Here is a 25502-nt window from a genome sequence, read left to right on the forward strand (position 1 = left end):
TGCCGAGAGGCTCTGTGCAGAGCATGCCTGGGGGGTCCCCGTGCCGAGAGGCTCTGTGCAGAGCATGCCTGGGGGGGTCCCCGTGCCGAGAGGCTCTGTGCAGAGCATGCCCAGGTGCAGGTGAGTTAGGACAGTGTGGAGGGGCATCTTCTCTCCTCCAGCCTCAGCATCAGCCTGCACACCCCTGCCCTGGAGACCTCTGTCCCAAGGGGCTTCTCTCGTTTCCAAGCATCCTCTGCAGCTGGGAGTGAAGGGGTCATGGTGGGTGGGGAAAGTGACAGAGGGAGCTCGTGCGTTGTGGGAGTATGGGGGGTTGTGGGGTCATGGGGTGCAGGAGTATGGAGTGTTGTGGGGGTTATGGAGTGTGGGAATATGAGGGGTTGTAGGGTCATGGGGGGAGGTGGCAGAGGGAGCTCATGGGGTATGGGAATATGGGGGGGTTGTGGGGAGATGGGAGTTCAGGGGATGAAGAGCATGGGGAAGAGCTGAGGGGCAGGCATATGGGAACTTATGAGATAAGGGCGTGCGGGGCCTGGGGAGATGGGAGCTTATGGGATGAGGGTGTGGGGGCCTGAGAGACTGGGGACTTAAGGGGTGAGGGTGTGGGGCCCAGGGGAGAGGGGAGCTCTGGGGAGATGGGAGCCCTGGGGAGACGGGAGCCCTGGGGAGACGGGAGCCCTGTGGAGACGGGAGCTCTGGGGAGACGGGAGCTCTGGGGAGATGGGAGCTCTGGGGAGATGGGAACTCTAGGGTGCAGGTGTGAGGCCTGGAGGAGATGGGAGCTCTGGGGTGGAGATTGGGGACTCTGGGGTGAGGGTGGGAGACCTGGGGAGATGGGAGCTTTGGAGTGAGGGTACAGGGGCCCAGGTAGTTGGGAACAGTGGGGTGAGAGTGTGGGGCCCCGGGAGGTGGCAGCTCTCGGGAGTTGGCAGCTCTCGGGAGTTGGGAGCTCTGGGGTGAGGGTGCGGGGGCCCGGGTAGATGGGAACTTTGGGGTGAAAGTGTGGGGCCCAGGGGAGATGGGCACTCTGGGGCCCCTGGAGGCTCCAGCAAGGGTTGCAGACCCTGTTCTTAGTGCCTGGGAGGGTGTTTTATGACAGCCTCCAATTCTTGATTGTGGAGCTGACTCTGGGGTTGTGAGTGGGGCAGCTTGGGTCGGCACAGGAGGAAACACAGGGGGGCCGTTTGGAAACCCCGGCGTCTGACCCAGTGGAAGATGCTGGCCTCGGAGTGATGCTCACAGCCTGGTTACCAGGACGTCTGTTTCAGCTTTGAACATCCTGTGTCCCGGGAGTCCTCTCGGTCTGCTGCATGGCTGTTCCCCCGGGGTCTGTGTGGGTGCAGAGGACGGGGGGCAGGTGTGCCGCCCCCACCCATAGCCCCGTGGGAAGAAGCGCAGGGTTGGCATCCTGGAGCCGGGATCACGTGGCGGTGCCATTATACACCTGTCAACCCACCCTGGTCAGAAGGGAGCGGCGTGGGGTACAGCGTCTGCATGGGCATGGGAGGCCCCCCAAATCCTGCCCTGCCTGCTGCTGGAAACAGCCCGCCGAGAGCGAGGTGGGGGCTCCTGATAAAAGAAGGTCTTGCAGCCAGGTGCGGTGACTCACACCTGTAATCCCAGCACTTTGGGAGGCCGAGGCAGGTGGATCACGAGGTCAGGAGATTGAGACCAGCCTGGCCAACATGGCGAAAGCCCGTCTCTGCTAAAAACACAAAAATTAGCCAGGCGTAGTGGCACACACCTATAATCCCAGCTACTCTGGTGGCTGAGGCAGATGAATTGCTTGAACTGGGAAGGCGGACGTTGCAGGGAGCGGAGATGGCACCACTGCACTCCAGCCTGGGCAACAGACAGAGAGTGTAAACACCAGGCCACAGGCACAGCTGCTGATGAATGCGCTGAGTTCACCCCACCCCTGTCCTCACTCTGGGACTGTGTTGCCTCTTTCAGCATCGATGTGTGCAGAGAAAATGGGGAGTTAACAATTCAGGATTTCTTTTCTTCTGTTCAGCTCATCACCTGCCCCATCCGGGCTAATTAGGCATCTCATTTCTTTGTTTCCAAGCTAATTTCAGCAGTAGCAGGTTTATTTGCTTGTTTAAACCTCAAACAACAAGTAAAGTAGCAAGATTTCCCATTCTGCTCTGTTGTTTGAAAATATATTTCACACTGAGTTATTCATCCCCGAAGACCTCGTCTTCTCGTAAATCTAGCGCCGTGGATGATGATGCTCACAGTGTCGAGTGTGTCTGTCTGAAGAGCAGGGCCATGGGGTCTGCTGCGCCCAAGTTGTGGCTGGTGCGTCCCTGCCCAGAAGCCAGCTGGGTGCTTGCAGGCAGCGGCTGAGCCGTGTCTCCAGAAGGAAGGGCTTCTTCCCTTCTCAGGGTGAGCGCAAAGCACTTCCTTGTAGGGAGGGTGGGGAGGGCCAACGTCGCAGCCACTGGCGGGACAGACATCCTGCACACCCCTGGGCTCTCCTCTCAGCCAAAAACTTCTTCGGCTCACAGCCAGATTAACAAGCTGTATGGCTCTGCATGAAGACAGCTGTGTGACCCCAGCTTTGTAGCCACACCCAGAAGCACAGAGAGGTGGGGCCGGGCCCAAGGACCACAGTGGTGCCTCCATGTCACACAGCCCTCCCCTGGGGAGCGGGCCTGGGCTGGGGAAGGGGTCGAACTGGCTTTCAGTCTGGGAAGAGGTTGCACTGGCTCTCAGGCCGCAGCTTCTGTTCCCCGTGGTCTCCCCTCCCTGTTATAGGGAAGAATCTTGCCCACGGCACCTTCCTATTGGCAGAGTGTGGGTGACCTGGGCATCCTCCTCTCTGTCCAACCCACAGCAGAGGCAGGAGCTGGAAGTGGCTTCTCCCGACCCTGCTGGACACCACCACCCCTGTGTGCACCAGGGGCCCAGTGGGACAGCACGGAATGGGGTGCCATGCCAGGCGGCCCCACTCAGCTGTGCCGGCACACATAGACCCTGGGGCCATCAGGAAGGAGTCTCCTGCCGGTGGCAGCTCGGTGTAGCCAGCTGAGCCGGGGCCTCAGTCTCCTGCTGTCCGTCCAGGACACTCAGCTTTTGTTTCCGGTCTCAGAGCCCGGAGCCCGGTGGGGCTGCCGCCGTTTCTATGGTAACTGCAGATCTGTGTCCTGCCACCTGTGTGACTGTGTTCTGTTCTCCTTGTAGATGGAGGAGATAAAATTTAAAGACAGAGCAGTCTTCGTGCTGGAGAGAGAGTTAGGGGTTCAAGCCGGGCATGCTCAGAGACTGCAGCTCCAAAAGGACGCTCTAGATGAGCAGCTGTCCCAGGTCCGAGAGGCCGACCGGCACCCGGGCAGCCCCAGGCGGGAACTTCCTCATGCAGCCGGTGCAGGAGACGCTTCAGACCACTCGGGAAGCCCTGTAAGCACCTCCCAGCCCGCTGGCCCGCCCGTGTCACAGGCCCAGCCATGTGGCTGCATGGCCCTGCATGGCCACTCCCCCAGGAGCTAGGGCCCGAGTCCAGCCAGCACCCTCCTGCCCTGGGCACCTCCCACCCAGCCTGGCCGGCAGACTGGGCTCCCTCCTTCCTGTCAGCACAGCATCAGCCCCAGCCTCACCACCCTCCTGTGGGCCCCAGCCTCAGGCTTCTGCTGCAGTCCATGGCCCTGGCTGGCCCGGGGTCCAGCCGTCGGTTGGTAGGAGGAGGCCGTGCTGGGCATGCGCTGCCGCCATCACCATGCACACGGCCTCGCCTCTGGCCCGGGAAGGCTGGCGCACCGGCTCCATGCCCGCTGTGTGCCCCTCTGGCCCCTCAAGGGTGATTTCTGGCACTCACATCACCAGTCACCCTCCCACCGGCTTCTCACGTGATCCTGCCACGCTCTGCTCCCCCGCTGGGGCCTGCCGACTGCCCCGGCTGAGCTCTGCCTGCTTCCGCACTGCCACTCGGCGCTCACGTGCTCTGTAGTGGTTCTGGGACACCTGGGGGATCTGAAGTCCAGGGACCCTCTACTGGTCCTTCCGGGTCTTTGACCCCGAGCCTCTCCTGCACCTGTTGAATGAGGAACTCGAGTCGGGCCCAGGACCATCCTGGATGCCTGCTTGTTGGAGCTGAGGACAGAACTGTGTGAGCCGAGTCGGTCCTAGGACAGCGACATTTCAAAAATAGAAAATATTAAGATCGCATTCAAACGGCTTCACTGAAATCCAGCCCCTCCTGCTCTGGTGCTTGGTAGACATGGCATTCACTCCAGAGAGATTTGAACTGGATTAAAATGTTTCCACCAATTTTTGAGTGAAGTTCCAGGGGTCCCAAAAGTGGCCCTTTAGAAGCCCCATTGGAGGGAGGTCGCCTCTCACTTCTGAAAGTCTCCAACAAGTGTCTTTCCCGTGCTCGTGTCATCGTGCCAGAGAAATCCCGCCTCGCTGGCAGGGCACGGCACAGCGCACCCTCCTGAAGGGCAGCGGCAGGGGCCACGCAGAGGGCTGGGAGCTGGCAGGCGTCTCCTGGTCACCCACACTCGCGGTTTCCGCATTTGCACGCCCCGCCCTCTCCATCCGCGTACTTCCAGACCGTCTGCTCCTTTCCATTGTGTACTTCACGTTATTTTAAGTAGTTGTGTTTGAGGCAGGATCTCACTCTGCCCCGTGTGTTCTGTCACCTCACGCAGTTGCGGTGACCATGGTGCCAGGCCAGGTGCCGTCCCCCGGGGGTCCGAGCCTGCCCGGCGGGCAGCCACGTGGAGGCAGACGCATGTTCCCGTCGCAGGGTTTTGGTTTCTGTCTCGTGCTGGGATTTGCAAAGGCTTTCCAGGTCTGTGTGTGGGGACAGTTATTTGCAGTTGATTTTTGTTTTAGGAACAGCAGTTGGATGAAAAGGATGCCCGGCGCTTCCAGCTTAAGATCGCGGAGTTAAGCGCCATCATCCGCAAACTAGAGGACCGTAACGCCTTGCTGTCAGAGGAGAGGAATGAGCTGGTGAGCGCGGCCCGGGCTTCCAGACCCAGGGCTTGTGACCGCGGAGTGGAGGGGAGGGGGGCGTCCACTTCCAAAATTCCTTGTGAAAAGGAGCGGTGCTTGCCAGGCCTGGCCTTGCGCCGAAGCCTCCTGACTGGTCCAGTTGCACTTTATCAGCAAACATAGACAGTGGCCAGATTTGTTGCTCAAGGGCTGGCCGACCAGTCCCTGTGCTGCGTGAATGGAGGCAGAAGCTTCCTGTGTTCTGTAGATGATCTGGGTGCAGACGTGGCCCCTTGGTGGGGCTGTCACCACTGGTCCTTAAAGCCACCAAGATTTCCGGGTAACCTGAGGTTCTGGAGGGTGTGTGAGCTGTCACGTGTCTGCAAGGGTCCAGTGGGCTGTGCGATTTTGCCACAGCCCTTCTTGGCAAACAGAGAGCTAGCCCCAGACTGCTCATCTTCATCTTCATCCCCATCCGTTGATGGGAGAGGGGACTCTGCCTGGGGATGCCCAGCCCAGCCCTGAGTGTGGGTTCACCCAGCACGGGGCAGTGGGCGCCACTTGGAGGCGTGGACTTTCCCAGCAGAGGGTTGGAAACCACAGTGTTGCAGCCCGGACTCCGGTCAGTCTGCGACACTGTGTGGAGACCTGCTGGTTCTCTGTCACTTAAACAACAGCCACGTAGTGCTGTTAATTTTGTCTTTCAGTTAAAGCGTGTCAGAGAAGCCGAGAGTCAGTACAAGCCGCTGCTGGATAAAAACAAGCGCCTCAGCCGGAAGAACGAGGATTTGTCCCACGCTTTACGCCGCATGGAAAACAAGTTAAAATTCGTCACCCAGGAGAACATAGAGATGGTGAGGAGCTGGGGGGTCCGTGGGGCCATGGCGCCCCTGAGCTCGAAGGCAGCAGCACCTCCCTTCTCCACGTGAGATTCAGCATAACGGCCAGTCCCCGGTGTCACAACAGCTGTCTGCTGGGGTCTGGCCTCAAGCATGTCTGACGGAGAGCAAGCGCCAGGCCCAGCTCTGGGGAGGGGAGCCTTGGAGGAGGCACTGACCGTGGGAAGGAGGCGGCTGTGGGGCATCCCCTCACTCAAGGGCTGGGACAGGCGGCCTCTGACTCGGAAAATCCCGGGCAAGGGTAGTAAGAGGCTGCAGGGTCCCAGCGGTTAGGGAGGAGGGAGGCCTGGTACACAGCACCGAGCAGGAGTCAGGGGCGGGGGTCTCTGTTCCCACAAGGCCACGAAGCCAGGACTGGGGGATCACAGCGGGTGTCGTCCTGTTCAGCTGCCCTGAGGACCCTGAAGGCCATGAAGCCAGAGCTTACCCCGCAAGTCATTCAGCAGGACGTGGGGGAGGAGGGCGCTCCAGACCCCTCTCTACTGAAGTACCCTTCTTCACATGCTGAGTTAAAGTCAGGAGGGATTTGGGAGTGGTGCCAGCTGTGAAATGGGCACACAGCCCAGTGCTATCCTCAGGGGTCTGAGCGATCCCATCCAGCCGTGCTTTCTGGGAGCCCAGCAGGGCCCCTGTGTCCGTCCAGGCTGCACAGACCTGCCCCTGCTGTGGGCCTGGGCCCAGACACAGGCTTCATTTCCCCGGACTCTGCGGCTCAGCTGCTCTGAGGCCTGAGGGGAGGCCGCGGGCCCCACCACTGAGAGGTGAGAAGACCCCCCCAGCCCCCCGCCCACCGTGTTCAGCCAGACTGCCTGATGTTTTAGAGACAGAGAGCTGGAATCATACGGAGACCCAGTTCCTTGAATGACCTTGATCAAAGTCAGGATGAGAGAGAAGTCGATTTCTTGAAGCTTCAGATTGTGGAGCAGCAAAACCTCATAGATGAGCTTTCTAAGGTATCCGGGGCCGTGGCCCATCCTCTGGCTTCCACGGGGCGTGGCTGACAGGGACCCTTAGCAATTCTGTAACGTGCTGCCTTCCTCCCCTAGACGCTGGAGACCGCTGGCTACGTGAAGAGCGTGTTAGTAAGTACGCACAGCGCCACCTTCCCCAGCCCCTGCTCCCCGCGCCGTCACCCGTGGGACCCATTCTGTGCCCGGGGCTCCTCACAGACCACACAGAAGCTGCCAAGATGCCTTCTGGGTGGATTTTGCTGTCGCAGCGCTGCCCGGCCAAGGCTGTGTGCAGGGGCCTGAGGCCCTTTGGTGTGGGTCAGACAGGAGCCAGGAAAAGACGGATGCCCCAGCTGAGATGGCACCAGCTTGGGGCCGTCGTGTTTGAGTTACCGGCCAGGGTCAGGGCTGCCCTCCTGCGGTTGCTCACCCGGCTGTGCGTTTCTCCCCGGCCAGCACACACAGGCAGCCGCATCCCACGGGTTCACCCTCATGGCCATGAAACCACAGCGTGGCTTCCCTGGAGAGCAGCAGGACACCGTCTCCTTAGTGTTTTAAGGGCATCGGTCCCCACACAGATGTGGATGCCACTCCTGCAGGGTCCAGAGGTGCCCTGGCCATGAGTCCCCTTCCAGCTTCCCACAGTTATGTGCCCCCCAAGTCACCTGCCCCACGTGGCCCCTGGACACATTCAGAAGGGGAGCTGTTGCACCACTGAGCAAGACAAGCTGAGAGCCCACCTAACCGGGGAGCCGGCTGGGGAGCCGTCCCTGTCACCCTGCAGGCATGAGCTCCCCAGGCAGCAGAGCTGGAGCCGGGCCTCCTACTGTGGTGTGGGGACAGCCAACACGGACGCCATCTTCCCCATCACTCAAATGATGGCACGGGGACATTATACCCTGGACTTGAAACTGCTGCAGCGGCTCCACCACTTACACACCCTTTTCCCCTGGCTTCTGCAGGAGCGGGACAAGCTGTTAAGGTTTCGGAAGCAAAGAAAGAAAATGGCAAAACTTCCCAAGGTAAGGAAAAGTGCTCCGGCGGGTATGGACAGTACACCCGGTGTGTGTGCAGGGAAAGTGCCGGTGTGTGTGGAGGGGGCGTGCTGGCGTGTGTGGAGAGGGGCGCACTGCTGGCGTGTGTGGAGAGGGGCGCGCTGGCGTGTGTGGAGAGGGGCGCACGGGTGTGTGTGTGGGGGGGCAGGTGTGTGTGTGTGGGGGGGGCGGGTGTATGGTGAGCATATTGCCATGTGCTTAATAGGGTCAGTCTGTGGAGATTAAAAGACAATAATTTTTATTGTTTCTAAAGATTGTTCAAATTGCAATGACCAAAATAGGACCCAAAATAAATGTATTGTTTATCATGTTAAGAACCTTGTTTCTTTGAAATTTCCCAGAGAAGATAGGAATTGTAGCGACCATAGCAGCAGCACTAGTGAGGAAGAGGCCACAGCTCCGGGACACACGTGTCCTCACCACTGTGTGGGATCCGAATTCTCAGGACCTGTGGACGCATTGCTCTGAGGACAGGCAGTGGCAGCCATTCACACTCACTGGTCCTGGCTGGCCACACACCCCATGCGTGCCTGTCCTGCTGGTCACCGTCCCCGGCCACACCTGCAGGCTGTGGCTTGTCCACAGGCCACGCAGGGCAGACCCACGTCCCCAGGAAATGCCAACATCGGTTGTCATTTCTCTACAGCAGAATCCCTGTGATAAACCTGTGATTTTTATTAAGGGAGCCTTGGGAGCAGTTGCCAAAGGACCTAACTCATCTCCTGCTTTATGCGAAGTGTGTGTGTGTGTGTGTGTGTGTGAAAGTGTGTATGTGTGTGTACATTTGTGTGTGTATATGTATGTGAGTATGTGTGTATATGTGTGTGTAGTGTATAGATTGTGTATGTGAATGTGTGTGTATGAGTGTGTGTATGTGTGTGTTAGTGTGTATGTGTGTATATGTGTGTGAGTGTGTGTGCACGCACATGTGTGTGTGTTGCTTTTAGGCACTCCTCGGTGTTTTCTCACGGCTCCTAGATTGTCGGCTGCTCTCGGTCACAGACACTTGCCCTTGGAAAGGTCGGGAGGAGGAGCTGTCCAGGCTCTCCCTGCTTGGGACCCTCTGGGGTTTAGAAGTGTCCAGTGCACGCTTTGGCCCTGTGAAGGAGGACACAGGGTGGGGTGCACACAGGACAGGGGCTAGCATTTGGCAGGGGGTGGGGGAGCTGGGCGGCCCTGGGGTCCTGGGGGGAGTTTGCTGGAAGGTTCTGGCAGAAGAACTGGGAGGAGGCCTGGAGGCCACCGTGGCCACGGCAGAAGGGACTGGGAGGAGGCCTGGAGGCCACCGTGGCCACGGCAGAAGGACTGGAAAAGATGGCTGGCTTCCCTTTGTGTAGCACTTGTAAACCTAGATGAGGAACCCTGCAGTTCTCGAAGGCAGGGGTGAGGGGACCCTAAGGATGCAGAGTCAGGTGAACCTGGGGGTCCCCGAAGGCAGGGCCTCTCACATCGGCTGGCAGAGGGCCCCATTTTTGTTTTTATTCCAATCAAGGACTGAAATTTAAACACACACACACACACACATACACACACACACAAATATATTACTGGGAACTAGATTGCATAGGGCAGGCATCCACCATTGATTCTGTGACCCCGGCACCACCCCCAGGGAACCGCAGGGACGATGCCCCATGAAGGTCCTCATTTCCCTGACCAAGGGCAGGTCCAGGACCCGCTCACCCACGGGACTCCGGGCCCCGCACCCACCTGCCCTGGCAGCCTTGCCATAGAGCCCCCCTCACACCCAGGCCCCTCTGAGATGGGAGGGCACCATGGGGTGGGGCTGCAGCCCCTGCCATTGGGCACAGGAGGAGGTGGGAGAAGGGGGCTGTGCCTGGGTCTGGGTTTGAACTGACACATTGCGTTTCGGTCACAAGCCAGTTGTTGTGGAGACCTTCTTTGGATACGATGAAGAGGCCTCCCTCGAATCGGATGGTTCTTCCATCTCTTACCAAACAGACAGGACGGACCAGACCCCATGCACCCCGGACGATGACTTGGAGGAGGTAATGAGGCTCTTCCTGCTGGGTCCTGGCCTTGGCTGGGGGTGGGTTGCTGCTTTCACGAGGAAGCCCTTGGTGGCCCTCACTGGCACCCACCCACTGGTGGCCGGCTCAGGCACAGTGAGAAGCTCCAGTGATGTGGCTTGGGGTGTCGCCTGAGGCCAGCTCCTGCTCCCGTGAAGGCTGAGCCAGGCCTCCTCTCGCCATTGAGCCTACGCCCTTCTAAAGAGGGGTGTGGTGAGCTCTCCCCTCCTAAGGGGCCTCCCCAGGGGGATCTGAACCACTCGCCGGGGAGTTTGGTCCCAGTGCCAAGACCACATTAGGGTGAGTGGGCACTGAGCAGGAGTTTTCTTCCTGATAACGGCGCAGGCGTTTCTGCCTGCCAGCCCCTCTCCCAGAAGGGCAGCCACCTCAGCAGCAGGCTGGAAACCTTGGCATTGTGGGGCCCAGGCTCTGTGGCCTGGGACAAGGAGTGGGGTGTCTACAGTAAGTGGCACAGAGAGGATTGGGCCTCCCTGGCAGACCCTGGAGGGTGGCCCAGCAGCCACAGACCTGCCGGGGGACCTAAGACTTCCTGGAGCAGTCTCAGGTGCAGGGTGGGGCCAGGGAACTGGGCCAGGCCGGGGCTTCCGGGCTCAGTGACTCCAGGACATGGCCTACCCTTCCAGCCCCCGGGGCCCCCTGGGACACTGCGAAGGCAGCAGCAGGCTCACCTGCCTTCTCCCTGGGGTGGCAGATGGCATTGCAGCTGGCAGCATGAGCCTGCAGGAGTGATCCTGGGAGGAAGCGTGCTGCCTGGGGTGCTCGACCCCCTTTACAAAGCCCAGCCCTGTTCCCAGGACACATTTCAGCAGAGCAGAGTGTGTGCAGGCCTGGTCAGTGACAGAGGGTCTGCTGTGTCAGGGCAGCCTGGCTGGCAAGGTGAGCCACCAGCCCAGCAGGCTCACCCTGGCCTCAGCCGTGCAGCAGGCTCAGCTCCCACCCCAGGACCTGGCGCTCCCCTCTGCAGGGAAACCTTTCTCCAATAACACTGAGTCCCCAGGCAGGCACCCCTCCCGCACACTGGAGAGGGTCTCCCTCACGCTGCTAGAGAGACCCCCCATTTGATGTCTGGGGAGAAGGGAAGCCCTGGGGCCTCACTGACGGAGGAGGTGCTGGCTGCTGACACTGCGTGTCTGTGCATGTGGCATCTGTGTCTCTCCAGGGCATGGCCAAGGAGGAGACGGAGCTGAGGTTCCGGCAGCTGACCATGGAGTACCAGGCCCTGCAGCGCGCCTACGCCTTGCTGCAGGAGCAGGTCGGAGGGACGCTGGACGCAGAGCGAGAAGTTAAGGTCTACATGACTTCCACCGTGCGCTCCGGCCCCCTCGTGCCTTCCTGCGTGACCCCTGTGGCCCTGGCCGGGGCACCCCCACTGCCAGCCCTCTGGCCCTGGCCCTTCCTCTCCTGCCATTGCCTCTGGTCCCAGTGGTGGCCACGGAGGCTGATCAAAACCAGGCACTGGGAGTCCATGCTGGGAGCTGGCCCAGGTGGGAGGGACGGGCCCAGAGCGGTGCCAGGCACAGATGTGATTGAGGGTTCTGGGGGAGACAGGGCGGGGACAGTGGCAGGGGCCCACCGTGCCCAGGGTGGGTCTCCTCCTTCCGGACCTCCTCTGCTGCTCTTGGCAGCATGGCGGTGACCCATGGCAGCATCGAGCTAGGTGTCGAAACTCACGGAGGTCGTTCATCCTAAAGGCTGAGCTGGCACAGGCTGTGGCTGCCCTGGCCCTGGGCCCTCTCTTCCTTCCCTCTCCCCCACGGGGCGGGACCCCAGCAGCCGAGCCCCCTCCACCCGCTTCCCTGGCCCACCTGGGTGTCGGCCCCCAGGAAAGGCCCCTGTGTGGCTGGCGGGTGTCCTCTGCGGGCCATGGAGGGCAGTGCAGGCACCAGTGGGGGGGGGCCTGGGTCAGGGGTCGGGGATCCCTCACTGCCCCACCCTCCTGGAGGAACTGCACCTGCGGGCCATCGAAGGGGTATGGGCTGCTTCCCTGGGGAGCTGAGGGGTTCTCCTAAGCAGACAGCTGTGGGATCTGGGGTTCCCATTGGCCTCCGACACCCCACGACCACCCTGTGGGGCCAGAGACACCAGTGTCTGGCAATTCGGCAACTTAGAGTGGCTGGGCTGGGTGAGGGATGGGCGCCTTGGGGTGAGGGGAGAGGGTCTGCAGGGCACCCCAGCGTGGTCCACGCCAGTGCCCTGGGGAGCCACCAGCCTCACCTTCCATCCACCCAGACCACCCTGGTGACATGGCTTCCTCCTCCTGCCTTCCTGTGCACCTCACTGGGGACATGTGTTGTGAAAATGAAGAGAGAACCCCCCATCCACCATGCGCCTCCTGTTGATGTGAGCAGGCACCTAGTGCTGGAGGGGACTCCCCATCTCAGGCTCGGAGAGATGTGTCTGTGTAACGGGGGACTTTAAATTTCCCCTCTTTCACTTTGACTTAATTTTTTCATGACCCTTGGAGAAAGGAACGAATCCAGGCCTCAGCTCAGAGCATCCTAAAGCACGGAGGCCCTGAGACAGCTCAGCCTCCTGGGCCTAGCCTTGCTCCCTCACAGCCCAGCCAGGGCGGAGCAGCAGCCGTGTCCTCCCAGCCAAGCTGGCCCGGAGCTAGAGGAGCTGGGGGAAGCATCCTGTCCTCCCATTGCCCTGTCGGGTGCTGGAGAAACATTTGCTTGGGGGCCACGTGAAAACAAGAACTTAGAAGATTTTGCTTCCAGAGCAAAAACGCCCAGAATGCATGCAAAATTTTTCTTAATGTCATTTAGAATCAGAGGAAAATCTGATGCCAAGAAGTGCTACATGGTTATTTTAAAAATTGAAAGATACAGAAAAGATTAATGAAGAAACTAGGCTAGCCAGCATCCCACAGTCTGATTATGTATTATAACTGGAAATGTCATTCCTCATGTGGAAGTCGAGGCAGCCTCAGGATAAGGAAGAAGCTGTGGAGAGGCGTGGGAGGACAGGCATCTGAAGACCTGGACGTGGGCCCGTCCCTGACATGGTCCTGAGGCTTGGGGGGGTCCGTGGCCACCTGTGGGCTCCATCTCCCTGTGTGGGAACACTGGGTTAGGACTGACTAGAACCCCCTCTCAGCTCCGGATTCTCCAACCCAAGGGCTCACACCCACCATTGTGGCCTCTTAAGGGAGAGAAGGGGGAGGAAGAGCCAAGGACAGCCTGGGGGCAGGGAGCTGGGACCCGGCACTGGGGGCACCACAGGCCACACCTTCACCCACCTGCACCCCAGCTGATGGATTCTCTGAACACGAGCCTTGTCCCTAAACGCGCCCCTCCCTTAGAAGCTATCCCCAGAGAGCAGGAGCCACCGTGGGGTGAAACGCCTGTGGTTCGGGGCCACCAGAGGAAACTGAATTCAGAGAGGGTGGCTCAGACCTCAGCTAGAAGCCTCAGGGGCTCTCAGGAGGGACTTCACAAACCACAAACCCCAGTGCTGATGTGGAAAGCGCCAGGGCTTTTCCTGCAGACGTGGGGCGGGCTCTGGGGAAGTCAGTTAAGGAACTCACAAAGGCCGGGGCAGCTCCCGCACAGGCACCCGACCGCCCGGGGCTCCCGGTGGGTCTGTGGGGAGAGTCCCTTGGACATACGGGGCAGCTCCTGTGCAGGAGGCACCCAACCGCCCGGGGATCCCAGTGGGTCTGTGGGGAGAGTTCCTTGGACACACGGCAGCTCCCGCACAGGCACCCGACCGCCCGGGGCTCCCGGTGGGTCTGTGGGGAGAGTCCCTTGGACATACGGGGCAGCTCCTGTGCAGGAGGCACCCAACCGCCCGGGGATCCCAGTGGCTCCGAGTGGAAGGTCCCTTGAACACACAGCAGCAGGCAGCTCCCGCACAGGCACCCGACCGCCCGGGGATCCCAGTGGGTCTGTGGGGAGAGTTCCTTGGACACACGGCAGCTCCCGCACAGGCACCCAACCGCCCGGGGATCCCAGTGGCTCCGAGTGGAAGGTCCCTTGAACACACAGCAGCAGGCAGCTACCGTACAGGCACCCGACTGCCCGGGGCTCCCAGGGCGTCCGTGTGGTGGGTCCCTTGAACAAAGCGCCCTGGCCAGCACCCGCAGGGCTGAGCACGGGTGAGACCTCCATCATCCACCTTGGCTGTGTCATCCTGTAAACAAAGGGTTCTTCTAACAGGACCTCAAAATTAACCTGCAGAATTGCCCCGTGGAATCTAAGTGAGATCACTTGCTTCAAATGCGCCTTAAAGTTCTCCCTCTAGGGCTGGGCACCGTGGCTCACACCTGTAATCCCAGCACTTTGGGAGGCTGAGGCAGGATTGCCCTCAGGAGTTTGAGGGCAGCCTGGGCAACATGGTGAAACCCTGTCTCTACAAAAAATACAAAAATTAGTGGGGCATGATGGCTCATAGCTGTGGGTCCAGCCACTGGGGAGGGTGAGGTGGGAGGATCAGCTGAGCTCGGGAGGCGGAGGTTGAAGTCAGGCAAGATTGTGCCCCTGAGCTCCAGCCTGGTTGACAGAGCCAGACCCTGTCTCAAAAAAAAAGCTCTTCCTCTTTTAGAAAGCATTTCTTCCAAAGGAAAGGGGAACAGTCCCTTCTGAATGAGCTTAACTGAAAGGCTCTTCTGAGGTCTCCTCGAGTGTGTGTGTGTCTGTCTGTCCGGCTTTTAGAGAAAATTTGATGTATCTTCCTCCCATCCTACAGACCCGTGAGCAGCTACAAGCTGAACTGCAGAGGGCACAGGCGCGGATCGAGGACCTGGAGAAGGCCCTGGCGGAGCAGGGGCAGGTGAGCCCACAGGCGCCACGTGGCCGTGGGGGCCACACGTCCGGGGGAGTGTTCGGCTGCACCTGAAGACAAGCAGGTCTGGGGGCTTCACAGCACCCACGTCACCCCGCAATACAGCATGCCGGAACCAGGAGGAAGGAATCCCAGGCTAGCCTTGTATGAGGCGGGACTCTGCCTGGGCCTGGACGCAGCCTCTCCTGGGCTCAATCTTGGAGGATCTCTCAGTCCCCTGAACTCAGGGCCGGGATTTCAGGTCCTGCAGGTCCTGCCCCGGGTGCTGGTGGAAAATGACCAGATACTTTCTGACCTGGGGTTCCCAGGAGCCGGTCCTCCAGGTGGAGAAAGTTGCCCACAACCCAGGTAACCTGCTTTGCTCAGAGTCACTGCCCTCTGCCTTCTACGACCCGCACCACCCCGGGTCCCTCACGCCCTGTGGGGAGGCGTCCACCCCTATGGCCCCAGGCTGAGCCTCCCCTCTGACCTCTGGGGCCTGACACCAGGCTGAAGGATGTTGCCGTGGGGTGGGGAGAGCACGTGAACATGCGCTGGGGGCAGGGACGAGTTTCCCTGGCCCCCCGCCAGCACCCGCTTCTGGCCCATGGCCGTCCTTAACTTGTCAACTGCTAGATGGACAGACAGGCGGGTAACGTGTCTGTCCACGTTACCCTGGATGTGCCACATCGCCGGCATCCTAGCATTCAGTGTTGGGGAACCTGTAGCCAACCTCCACCCTCCTCGCCTCTTCAGAGTGGTGCCGATACCGCACCAGGCCCAGCCTCCGCAGTCACGGTGGCCCCGTTCCCAGGCGCTGCTGCGAAATTCCCGGGGCACCATCCGGCGCTCACAGGGTTTCGCAGACGCTGCTGTCTTACTGTCACTGAACCCAGGCTCGGCTGCTGGCCGCTCAAGAGCCAAGCCCAAGACAGTCAGTGGGAGGAAAAGCAGGTGTAGTCGGGAAGCAGCAACCTGCGGAGATGGCGGACGAGCGTCACGGAGACCATCGCGTTTCCCAGGCTGGCCTGAGGGTGTCACGGCAGGGGATGTGGAGCAGTCGCATGCCGGGGCTGACTCCACGTGGTCAGGGCAGTCCGCGCCTTGTCCTGATGACTGTCTTGAGCAGCGGGCATCAGGCGGTGTGGCTGGCATCAGCGTGACCGTGACAGGAACGTGGTCTAACCACTCATGTTCCTCCTGGGGCGGGACATTCCGAAACCTGTTCCCTAGGCTCAGCTTTTCAAGGCCAGTTCCCGGAGTCCTGGAAGCGAAGCATGTGAACTGAGCATCATGAAAAGCCTAGCATTGAAAGAAGGGAAGAAAGAAAAACAGAGGAGAATGATTGTTTTTCGAGATGGGGTGGAGTCTCTCTCTGTGACAGTGTGCCAGGAGAGAGAAGTGACCGGGGCGGTGGGAAACCAGGAGGATGAGAACTCCGCTTCCTTCCTCTGCCAAACTGGCTCCTTCAGACTTGGCAAGAGCTTCACATGCGACTTTGGGGAGAAGAAACTTGGGACAAATCCGGCGTCTGAAGAAACCAACTTTACTCCTGACACTTTGCTTTATTCTTAAAAATGCCACCGATGGGGGCTCCCCGAGTATGGTCAGTGAGGTGCCCACACGCCCTAACCTGCCACGTGTCCCGACTGTAATGGACCGGACACCCCCACCCTGAGTGAACTGTCGTCTCCACCTGCCCGAGACCCTTGCTCTGCAGCTGGGTCCAAGCTCACTCCGGCTCAGGGTCCCCTGGGCCTGTGATGTCCACACAGGACAGTCTGTCGCCAGCACCTGGCCCGGGGCAGACGCCTGGCCTGCGGTCCATGGGGCTGCATGCGGTGCCCTCCTAGGGCCTCCTGGGCGGGCCTGTCCTGGCTTTCTCTGTCTCAGAGGAAATGGGTGAACCCACAGGTGTTCGGCGAGGGTTGTTAGGTGGTTATTTCAGATGCTGCGCGTCGAATCCTTTCATGTTCTTTGTGTTTCGTTTTTGTTTGTTTTGCAGCAGGGCCCACTCTGTTGCCCAGGCCGGAGCTCAGTGGTGCAGTCATAACTTACTGCAGCTCGACCTCCTGGGCTCAAGCCATCCTCCCCGCTCAGCCTCCGGAGCAGCCGGGACCACAGGCGCGCACCACCACGCGCGGCTAATTTTTGTATTTTTTGTAGAGAAGGGGCGTTTCCACGTTGGCCGGGCCGATCTTTGCGTTCTGCCACGTCGCAGTGTAAACGCTGGTTATAAGTTCCCTAGCCATGTTTTTATTTCTTCCTGTTCCATTTTTAAGGATATGAAGTGGATTGAAGAGAAGCAAGCGCTGTACCGGAGAAACCAAGAGCTTGTGGAGAAGGTGAGCCCCAGACCCCTCGGAGAGCCCCGGACCCCTCGGAGAGCCCCAGACCCCTCGGGGAGCCTGGGAAGACTCACTCTTTGCTCGTGGGGGCTGCAGTGGTCCCTGTGGGGCTGAAGGTAGAGCCAGGGCTGAGGTTTCTGAATGGCTCTGCTCCAGACCCCTTCCGCTCCACCCCCTTCTGTGGGACCAGTCAGGAGCCCTGGGGAGGAGGACCCGGTCGCTGGCTGGAGGGAGCTGGGGCTTGTTCTCCGGTCCAGGCAGAGCCCCTGTCTGCAGCTGCATCTCCATTCCTGTCCTGCTGTGCTGATGGGCTCTGTGGGTGGGCTGCTTACAGCATCGTGAATCAGGTGCCCTTTCGAGACCATGGAATCATCCCCGTGGGAATCACCCCCGTGGGAATCACCCCCGTGGGAATCATCCCTGTGGGAATCATCCCCGTGGGAATCACCCCCGTGGAAAGCCTGGCTGGGTCAGGGAAGTCTCCAGCAACGCTTGTGAGGAAGCGACAGGGCCCTCAGAGGAGCCTGTGGACCAGCCCGGCTGAGCAAGCGCATGTTTGAGACGTCACCAGAGCATCACCTGGCACGCTCAGGTCCAGGATCTCTTGGCCCTGGATGACAAGAGGCTCCCAAAATGCTGCCCCCACCCCCACCCCCACCCCCACCCCTACCCTGGCTGAGGATTGTGGGCTGGACAATTTTACCTGACGTAAAACAGATCAAAACATGCAGTGTGTGGCCAGGCTGCTCTAAGTGGCCTTCGCTTCTGCCTGGGGTGCAGGGACGGGAGCGCAGGCGTCACACGGGGCACCTCTCCACATCAGGCCCGACTGGCTCAGCTGCCTCGTGCACTGGTTAAAGGGGTCACGGCACTGAGGGCCCTAGACTTAGGTTAGGTCTGGGCAGTCTGGGACCATTCCAAGAGGGGTGCACTCCACAACTGTGGGCACAGGTGATGTGGCACAAGGCGGGGGTGAGGCTGGCTGTGGGTCCAGGGGCCATTACCACTCGTGGGTGAGGGGTGCTCCATGTGACCCCGCCCCACTTGTCCACCAGCAGGGGCAGGTGTCCTGAGGAGGCAGTGACACCTCACCCAGGCAGGTGTGGCCCTCTGGGGAGATGCCAGGGTGGGCTGGCGCATAAGTCTGATGTGCCAGCAGGACCGAGCACCAGACAAACGGGGGCGTCTCACCTAGCCCCTGCACCACTGTCAGCCCACGGCTGGTCATGCCCTTTGGGGGCCCTGCTTTAGGCTGGGTTAACATCTTGAATGGTGAACAGCACCCCCATGTTTCCGTGGACACACGGAACAGCTCTTAAACTGTTTCCACAGGGCTCAGCGCAATGCCGTGCGTTCCATGTAAATGCAGGCACAGGCAGAGATTCACACACACTTAAGGGAACACGCTTGAACAGCTGCACATGTAAATGCTTGCATGCACACTTGAACACGTGCACGGAAATGAACACACACTTGAACACATGCGTATGTAAACACTGGCACACCCACTTGGACACCTGCACATGGAAATGCTTGCACACACACGAACACGTGCACATATAAATGCTGGCGTGCACATTTGAGCACATGTGCATGGAAGTGCTGGCATACACACTTGAACACGTGCACGGAAGTGCTGGCACGCACACATAAATGCTTGTGCACGTACTTATGTGCCCAGCTGCACACTTGGAGCCTGTGCTTTTCCCCAGCTATGCTGGGTATGGGTCACATTCCTGGCCCTTCAGGGGTTCTGCAGCAGCCCCACTGTGCAGTGGCCCACAGCTGGCCATGCAGGAGGGTCCAGCTCCCATGGAGGGGTGGGCTCACTCAGAGGATGCAGTGTTTCTTAGTTTTTCTTGGTCCCCTGAGCATTAGAGCAGTCATTAGTCCCCCAGCCTCAGCGCCAGGTGATGGATGCAGCTGCCTGCCCCTGGTGGACTCTGCCCCCCCGGAGGCTGCTGAGGACACGTGCTGTGGGCCGTGTCACTTTACACTTTGGAAACGGGGGTAGGACTCCTGCTTCTGGTTTCCTTGTTACTGGTTCTGTTGAAACAGTCCCTTAAGTACCCAAGTGAATTTCAGTGGCCAGGCAGCCATGGTACCCACTCCTTCCACTGGGCACAGCCTGGGCTCCGAGGGACACCGGGGAGCCACTTGGGGCATTTATCCTTGATGGCCTCCGTTCCCCATCCCAGCTTAGAGTCCCGCTACGGCCTCTAGGCTCGTGGCTTGTGGTGCACAGCCCCCGCTCCAGACGTTTATCCTCCACAGCCTTCTTCCCCATCCCTGCCCAGGGACTGCCCAGGCTCAGGGCCCTGCTGCAGCCTCCAAGCTCCTGGCTTTCGGTATGTGGCGCTGCCTGCCCAGCCCCACCCACCACTGGACGGGCTGTGTCACTAGGACAGACCCAAATGCACCCAGGGCTCTGAGGAGCTTCAAGGGCTGGGCACCGGGCTGGCAAGCTGGCCTCACTGACCGCCAGGAGTTGACCTCCCAGGACCTCTGGTGAGAGAGCCAGACCCCTCACCTCATCCACCTTTTCTGTCACAGATCAAACAAATGGAGGCGGAGGAGGCTCGGCTCAGACACGAGGTGCAGGATGCCAGAGACCAAAACGAGCTGCTGGAGTTCAGGATCCTGGAGCTTGAGGTAGCTGGGCCAGTGGCCAGCACTGTGGCCGTGTCAGGGATCCAGCCCTCAGCCTTCCTAACCCACACGAGCCCCTGAACATGAACCCAAAAGGCTGGGTCAGAGAGGAAAGAGGCAAAAGGCCGTAAACCACCTTCGTGTGGAGGGTAAGGCCGGCCACCCAAAGCATGTGTAAATGGGGGCCGTGGGCCATCGGCCGTGGAGCTCAGCATCGTTCAGGGAAAACAACGCAAAAGCAAGATGGGTGCTGATGCAGCGTCTGCTCCACACCTGTGTCCTGAGGCGCCGGCACATCGGCCGTCCGTCTGCTCCTGTGGCCCTGCGGCAGCCGGTGCGTGGCAGAGGCTGTGCCCAGGCCTCAGCGGTTGGCAGACGTTTGTTTCTTGCTCACAGAAGCCCCTGAGTGAGGGCAGTGGGGGCCACGTGGTTAGCCCTTATTCTGTGCCCTGCTGGCCCTGGCCCTGCATCCTCTGCTGTGACTGTCACAGGAGGAGGAAGGAGGGGAGGGGGATCCTGCCGGGCAGTTCAGGCTGGGCATGAGCGGCCATATTGCTGTGCTCATGTTTCACTGCCAGGGTGGTCCACCCGTGGGACTAGGAGGAAGTGGCACACATGGGGGCCACCCCTGCCAAACACCATGTGCAGCCCCAAGGCCTCCATCTCAGCCCAGTACCTGGAGCCTCGGAGTCCGAGTGGAGTTGCCTCTTTAAGCCCTCCCGTCCACTGCGGGGGCAGGGCAGCTGTGTGGTCACTCCACGTGTGGACAACCTCGGCCACGTGGGCCTGCCTGTGGGGACAGTGGCAGCACTGCCGGCCTGTCCTCCAGAGGCTCTTCCGTTCAGGCCCTCGGGGAACACAGCCTGCAGCTCTCCCTGAAACTCCCCGCAGCCCCTGTGATTTACTGAGGGATGGGCCGTGGCTCAGGGTGGGGACTGCCCATGCTGCGTGGCCAGGGCATAATGAGCTCTGCTTGGCCCATCTAGGGTCAGCGAATACACAGGGGCCGTCCTCTAGGGCCGGTCCAGGTCCAGTGCAGATTCTCCCACCACCAGCACTTTCATAGTTTGGCTTTCATAAATGCTGTGTTGGTCCCTGGTTCCACGGTCTTGGCCCATATTCCTCAGGCCCCAGCACGGCCCTTTTGGAGGGAAGGGATGGGAGGGGAACAGCTCACCCTCTGCTCTCTTCTTAGGAGAGGGAGAGGAAGTCACCTGCCATCAACTTCCACCACACACCCTTCATGGATGGGAAGAGCCCCCTGCAGGTGTACTGCGAGGCCGAAGGCGTGACAGTGAGCCTCGCCCCTCCCCGCCTCGCCCCTCCCCGCCTCGCCCCTCCCTGCCTTGCCTCTCCCTGTCCCCTCTGCCCACCCCGTGCTGCTCACCCCTGCCTTTCCTCTGTGCCTCCTAGGACATCGTGGTGGCGGAGCTGATGAAGAAGCTGGACATCCTGGGCGATAACGCCGTAAGTGTATGTCGCTCTCCTGGCTTGTGCATGCCCCTCACACCCACCACCCCCAGCCCAGCCCCCCTGGGGTCCAGGAGCCCTGCCAGCCTCCCACAGCTCTGCCATGGGCCACCCTGCCTGAGACGCTCCCCAAGGCCCTCAGCCTGCTCAGAATCGGAGGCTTCCTCACACTGCACCGGGCCCACTGGGGCCTCTGCTGGGCACCTGGTTCTTCTAGCTGACAGCACTTCCCATCACATCGCCCCAGCTTCTAGGGTCTCTCAGCTCTTCCTCACTTGTGTGGGGATGGGGGCTGTTGCTCTTAGATAAGCCAAGACCCTTAGGGGTTCCACTTCCTTGTCTTGGGAGAAGAAGCAGACTCTGTAGATAACCCCTATGTTTCATTTGGGGCAGAGTTCCAATTTCTGCAGCAAACTGCTTGAAAGAATGTTAATTACCAAGTGGGCAAAGTCAATGCACCCCTTCATCCACTTCCTATCCGTCCATCCACTAACCCTCCACTCCCATCCATTGACTCCCCGTCAGTCCATCATATACCATCCCTTCATTCATCCTCTGTCCTGTATCCATCCATCCGTGTAATCCATCCATCCAGCCTCCATCCTTCATCATCTATCCTTCGTTCACCATCCGTAATCCATCCATTCATCCATTACCCATATTCTGTCCATCCACCTTCCATCCATTATCCCAAATCCATCCATTCATCCATCAACCATAATCTGTCCATCTGTCCACCATCCTCCATCCATTTCTTCTCCATCTACCATTCTGTACCCATTAATCTTTCACCCATCCACCCATCCTCCATTCACCCTCCATAATCCATCCACCCTTTATTAATCGCCTGTTCATTCTCCATCAATTCTCTGTGATCCATCCATCCTTTGTTAATCGCCTGTTCATTCTCCGTCAATTCTCTGTAATCCATCCATCCTTTGTTAATCGCCTGTTCGTTCTCCATCAATTCTCTGTAATCCATCCATCCTTCATCCACCCTTTATTCTGCGTTCATTTGTTCATTCATTCTTCGGAATCCGTCTGTCTATTCATCCATCTTCCACAGTTTATCCATTCTCCATCCACCATTCATTCATTCATCCATGTTCCATAAGCTGTCCATCCATCCTCCATCCTCTATCCTTCCATCCATCCATGGCCCCTCCATCCACCCATCCATCATCCTGCATTCACTGACCTTCCGCTCCCTCAATCCAGGGCCCTGTGTGAGAGGACCCCCTTCTCCCCTTTCCTGCCCAGCACCTGGGGAACAGAGAGGCACAGGGCAGGGGTGCTTTCTGCGGAGAGGCTCTGCATCTGGGTCTGCTTCTCTCAGACGTGGGGACTCCGTTGTGGTCATAGGTGGCAGAAGAGCCACGGCAGCGTGGCTATGGCCATGCTCTGGGGTCCAGTCCTGGGTAGCAGCCCCATCATGGGGCCTTGGGAACCATATTGGGCAACTCTCTGATCCACAACTGGAGAAGCTGAGGACCCAAAGGCACTGCCCAGAGTCACAGACCTGATGTAGTGGCAGAGTTGTGGACGTTCAGCTCCGCCTAGGCCTATCTCAGGGCTCTTGTCCAGCCCCGTAGCTGTCTACCAAGAGTGTCACTGAGCGTGTGGCCCTGCAGCCATCATGCAGCACCTGAGGCCATCATCACAGAGCACAGGGACGGAGGAGGTTAGGGACTGGAGGACGCTTGGCCAGGCTTAAGCCCAGGGGACCTGTGGAGATGCTGGAGCTCCAGACAGCGGGCCGACAGTGTTCTTCCGAGCCTGGCTGTGCAGTCAGCTGTGCAGTCAGCGTTGAGCAAGCTTCACATGCACCTCACAGCTTAACCACATCTGGTAGATTCCCTCAGTCACCCTGAAGCCACCTGCTCAGCCTCCCCAACTCCAAGTGTGGGGAGAGGCCTGTGGCCTGCCCAGCCCTGGGAGAAGGGAGCAGGGCAGGAGGGACGAGGCCACCCGGCCCCAGTACCGTGGGATGAGGTTCTCGCCTGAGTCAGGAGTGCAGCTGGCCCCACCACGGACTACAGACTGAGCCTGCCTCCCACCGTGGGAGACCCCGGGTGGACTCTGGGGCTGCAGACAGCAGGCAACGCCTGGGCTTAGGGAGCTCACGCTCCAGGGAGAGAACAGCGTGGACAGGGCTGCTGGAGCGAGTAGCGAGAATCAGGGAGGCTCTGGGAGAGGAGGAAGGGCCTCCCTTCCCCACAGGGACCAGGAACCCAACCCCGGCGCTCCTGTGAGCTGGGGCTGGGCAGCCCTGTTCTGGGCCAGGCTGCAGCAGAGTCTGAGAGTGTGGGGTGCCCACGTCCACATGGCCCCAAAGCCATGCTCACTCTAACCGGAAGGGCCACCCACGGACCCTTGCGTGGGGAGGAAGTGTGAGTAAAACATGCACAAAACCCGCCAGGGATTCACCATTTCACAGCCATGAACTGGTCTCCCCGCCACTGTTCCGAGTGGTGTTTTAATAACCGCAGGTGCATATGCAGAGGCTGGCTTTACACACAGGTGGGGACAGAGGCTGAGCGGAGCAGCGGCGGCTGCTGGGGATGTCGCCACTGCCTGCCTGCGTGGAGCAGCGCACGCTCATCTGCCTCGGCTGGTTGCCTAGACCTGGTGGTTACCAGCAGGGGGAGGATGACAGAAAACAAAATTGACAGCACCCCAAGGGAGCAAGCTCAAGAGTCAAGGGTGTCAGAGATGCTGGGAGGTGTCAGTCAAAGCGCTTTCGAGCTGTGGCCTGCCCCCAGAATCCCCAGTCAGCCTCCCCATGCACCCGTCACTGACCCCCACCCCTGAAGGCACGGCTTCTGACCACATCTGTGTTCTGCTTTTGGGTGCAGAATCTGACCAATGAGGAGCAAGTGGTTGTCATACAAGCCAGGACAGTCCTGACCTTGGCCGAGAAGGTAACAGCAGCTGTGTGGACACTCGAGAAGGGGCCGGGCTCCTAGGGTCTCCTGCCCTGCCCAGCTCAGAGGAGGTGCTCTTCCTGGGAGGAGGGTCTGAGGGCCGGGATGGGGGTCCACTGCCCCACTGCCCTGGGAGATCAGTGAGACAGCACCCACTGTGCACCTTCGCAAAGGACAGATTCAGCTGCACTTTGATCTGACACCAGCCCTGTCTATGTTTCCTCCCGAAGACAGGAAGTTATGCTGAGTCTACAGGCAGCGTTCTCTGTTCAACTTACCATGATCTCTTCTGGGGACACCCACCCACCACCTGCTCCTAGTCCAACCCCCAGCCCAGACCTGTCTGGTGGGCTGGGTCTCCCACAGCAAGGAGAAGGGGTGCTCCTGGCACATAGGGGCTTGGAGAAACAGGCCACCCTCCCCGCCTGTCCTGGCAGAGCTCTGCAGACGTGTCTGCTCCCAGTGCCCAAGCCAGTGTCCATCCTCTCTAGAGAAGGTGTTGGGGCAGATTTCCTGGACAGCTGGAGGGTGGGAGGGGCAGGGCCATGATGCCAGCGCAGCCCTATCTCCCTGGAGAGGGCTGGGCGCTCCCCTCCCTCAGGAGAAGAGGAAGGAAGACCCAGGCTGCCCTGGCATCTCTCCCAGCTGTCTCCATGAGCCGGGGGGACTCTAGGGGTCACTGTCCTGCTTGTTCTGTTTGTGCCCAGTGGCTCCAGCAGATTGAGGAGGCAGAGGCAGCGCTGCAGCGGAAGATGGTGGATCTGGAGAGCGAGAAGGTTGGTGGCATCTTCCCCGAGGCTCTGTGGCTCGGCGCTGCAGGTGGGATGTCCGGGGCTGAGACGTGGTCCTCCTGTGTTTCAGGAGCTGTTCAGTAAGCAGAAGGGTTACCTGGACGAGGAGCTGGACTACCGGAAGCAGGCCTTGGACCAAGCCCACAAGGTGAGAGGCGTGCAGCTGCTAGAGCCCCGGGGTGGGGCACGGGGATGGAAACGGCCGTGTGGCTCAGCTGCCCAGCGGTGCCTCAGGCGCCTGTACGGGCCAGGTCTCAGGGCCCCTAACAGTCCCTACCAGCCCTTGATGACACTGCGGAGTAGACCCTGGCTCTCCAGAGCTGCCCGATGGGGTTTTCACTTAGAACTTCATAAACAGAGCAGGATTCGCTGAGGAGGTCTAAACCCACGCTGTACAGTGAGAACATGCCACAGCTTTCGTGCAGGTCACTTGGGCACAGAAACACAGCCTGATTCCTAAAGACTGCCCAGGCATTGGTGTGAGCCAGTGTCTGCTACCTCCCACCCCTCTCCTGAGGAACCAGAGAAACCAGGGGCTGCTCTGGGACACAGTCTGTTCACTAGGGGAAGGCGTGGACTTGTCCTGTTTCACCTACTGTGGCCTGCTCACTAGGGGAAGGCATGGTCTTGTCCTGTTTCACCTACTGTGGCCTGCTCACT

General features: G+C 59.8%; 1 protein-coding gene across 9 annotated transcripts in view; it reads left to right on the plus strand.

Moving 5' to 3' along the window:
• Positions 1-25502, plus strand: part of JAKMIP3 (Janus kinase and microtubule interacting protein 3) — a 117582-nt gene that overhangs the window by 60274 nt on the left and 31806 nt on the right. For 2 of the 9 annotated variants that reach the window (XR_005197565.1, XM_017513555.2), the window contains exons 4-19: positions 3187-3402; positions 4846-4959; positions 5649-5795; positions 6662-6793; positions 6887-6922; positions 7753-7812; positions 9726-9854; positions 11056-11184; positions 14586-14669; positions 16943-17005; positions 19562-19660; positions 20853-20951; positions 21071-21130; positions 23983-24048; positions 24759-24827; positions 24913-24990. Coding sequence is in view for 4 of the 9 variants with exons in the window: in XM_017513555.2 (XP_017369044.1) it covers positions 3187-3402; positions 4846-4959; positions 5649-5795; positions 6662-6793; positions 6887-6922; positions 7753-7812; positions 9726-9854; positions 11056-11184; positions 14586-14669; positions 16943-17005; positions 19562-19660; positions 20853-20951; positions 21071-21130; positions 23983-24048; positions 24759-24827; positions 24913-24990 (1581 nt within the window). In the remaining 5 variants the exon portion in view is untranslated. Of the gene's footprint in view, positions 1-3186; positions 3403-4839; positions 4960-5648; positions 5796-6661; positions 6794-6886; positions 6923-7752; positions 7813-9725; positions 9855-11055; positions 11185-14585; positions 14670-16942; positions 17006-19561; positions 19661-20852; positions 20952-21070; positions 21131-23982; positions 24049-24758; positions 24828-24912; positions 24991-25502 lie in introns of all 9 variants that reach the window. The other 7 variants (XR_005197564.1, XM_017513554.2, XR_005197568.1 and 4 more) reach the window with 5 other exon arrangements.

The sequence above is a fragment of the Cebus imitator genome, unplaced genomic scaffold (genome assembly GCF_001604975.1).
Source record: "Cebus imitator isolate Cc_AM_T3 unplaced genomic scaffold, Cebus_imitator-1.0 Scaffold495, whole genome shotgun sequence".
NCBI lineage: Eukaryota > Metazoa > Chordata > Mammalia > Primates > Cebidae > Cebus > Cebus imitator.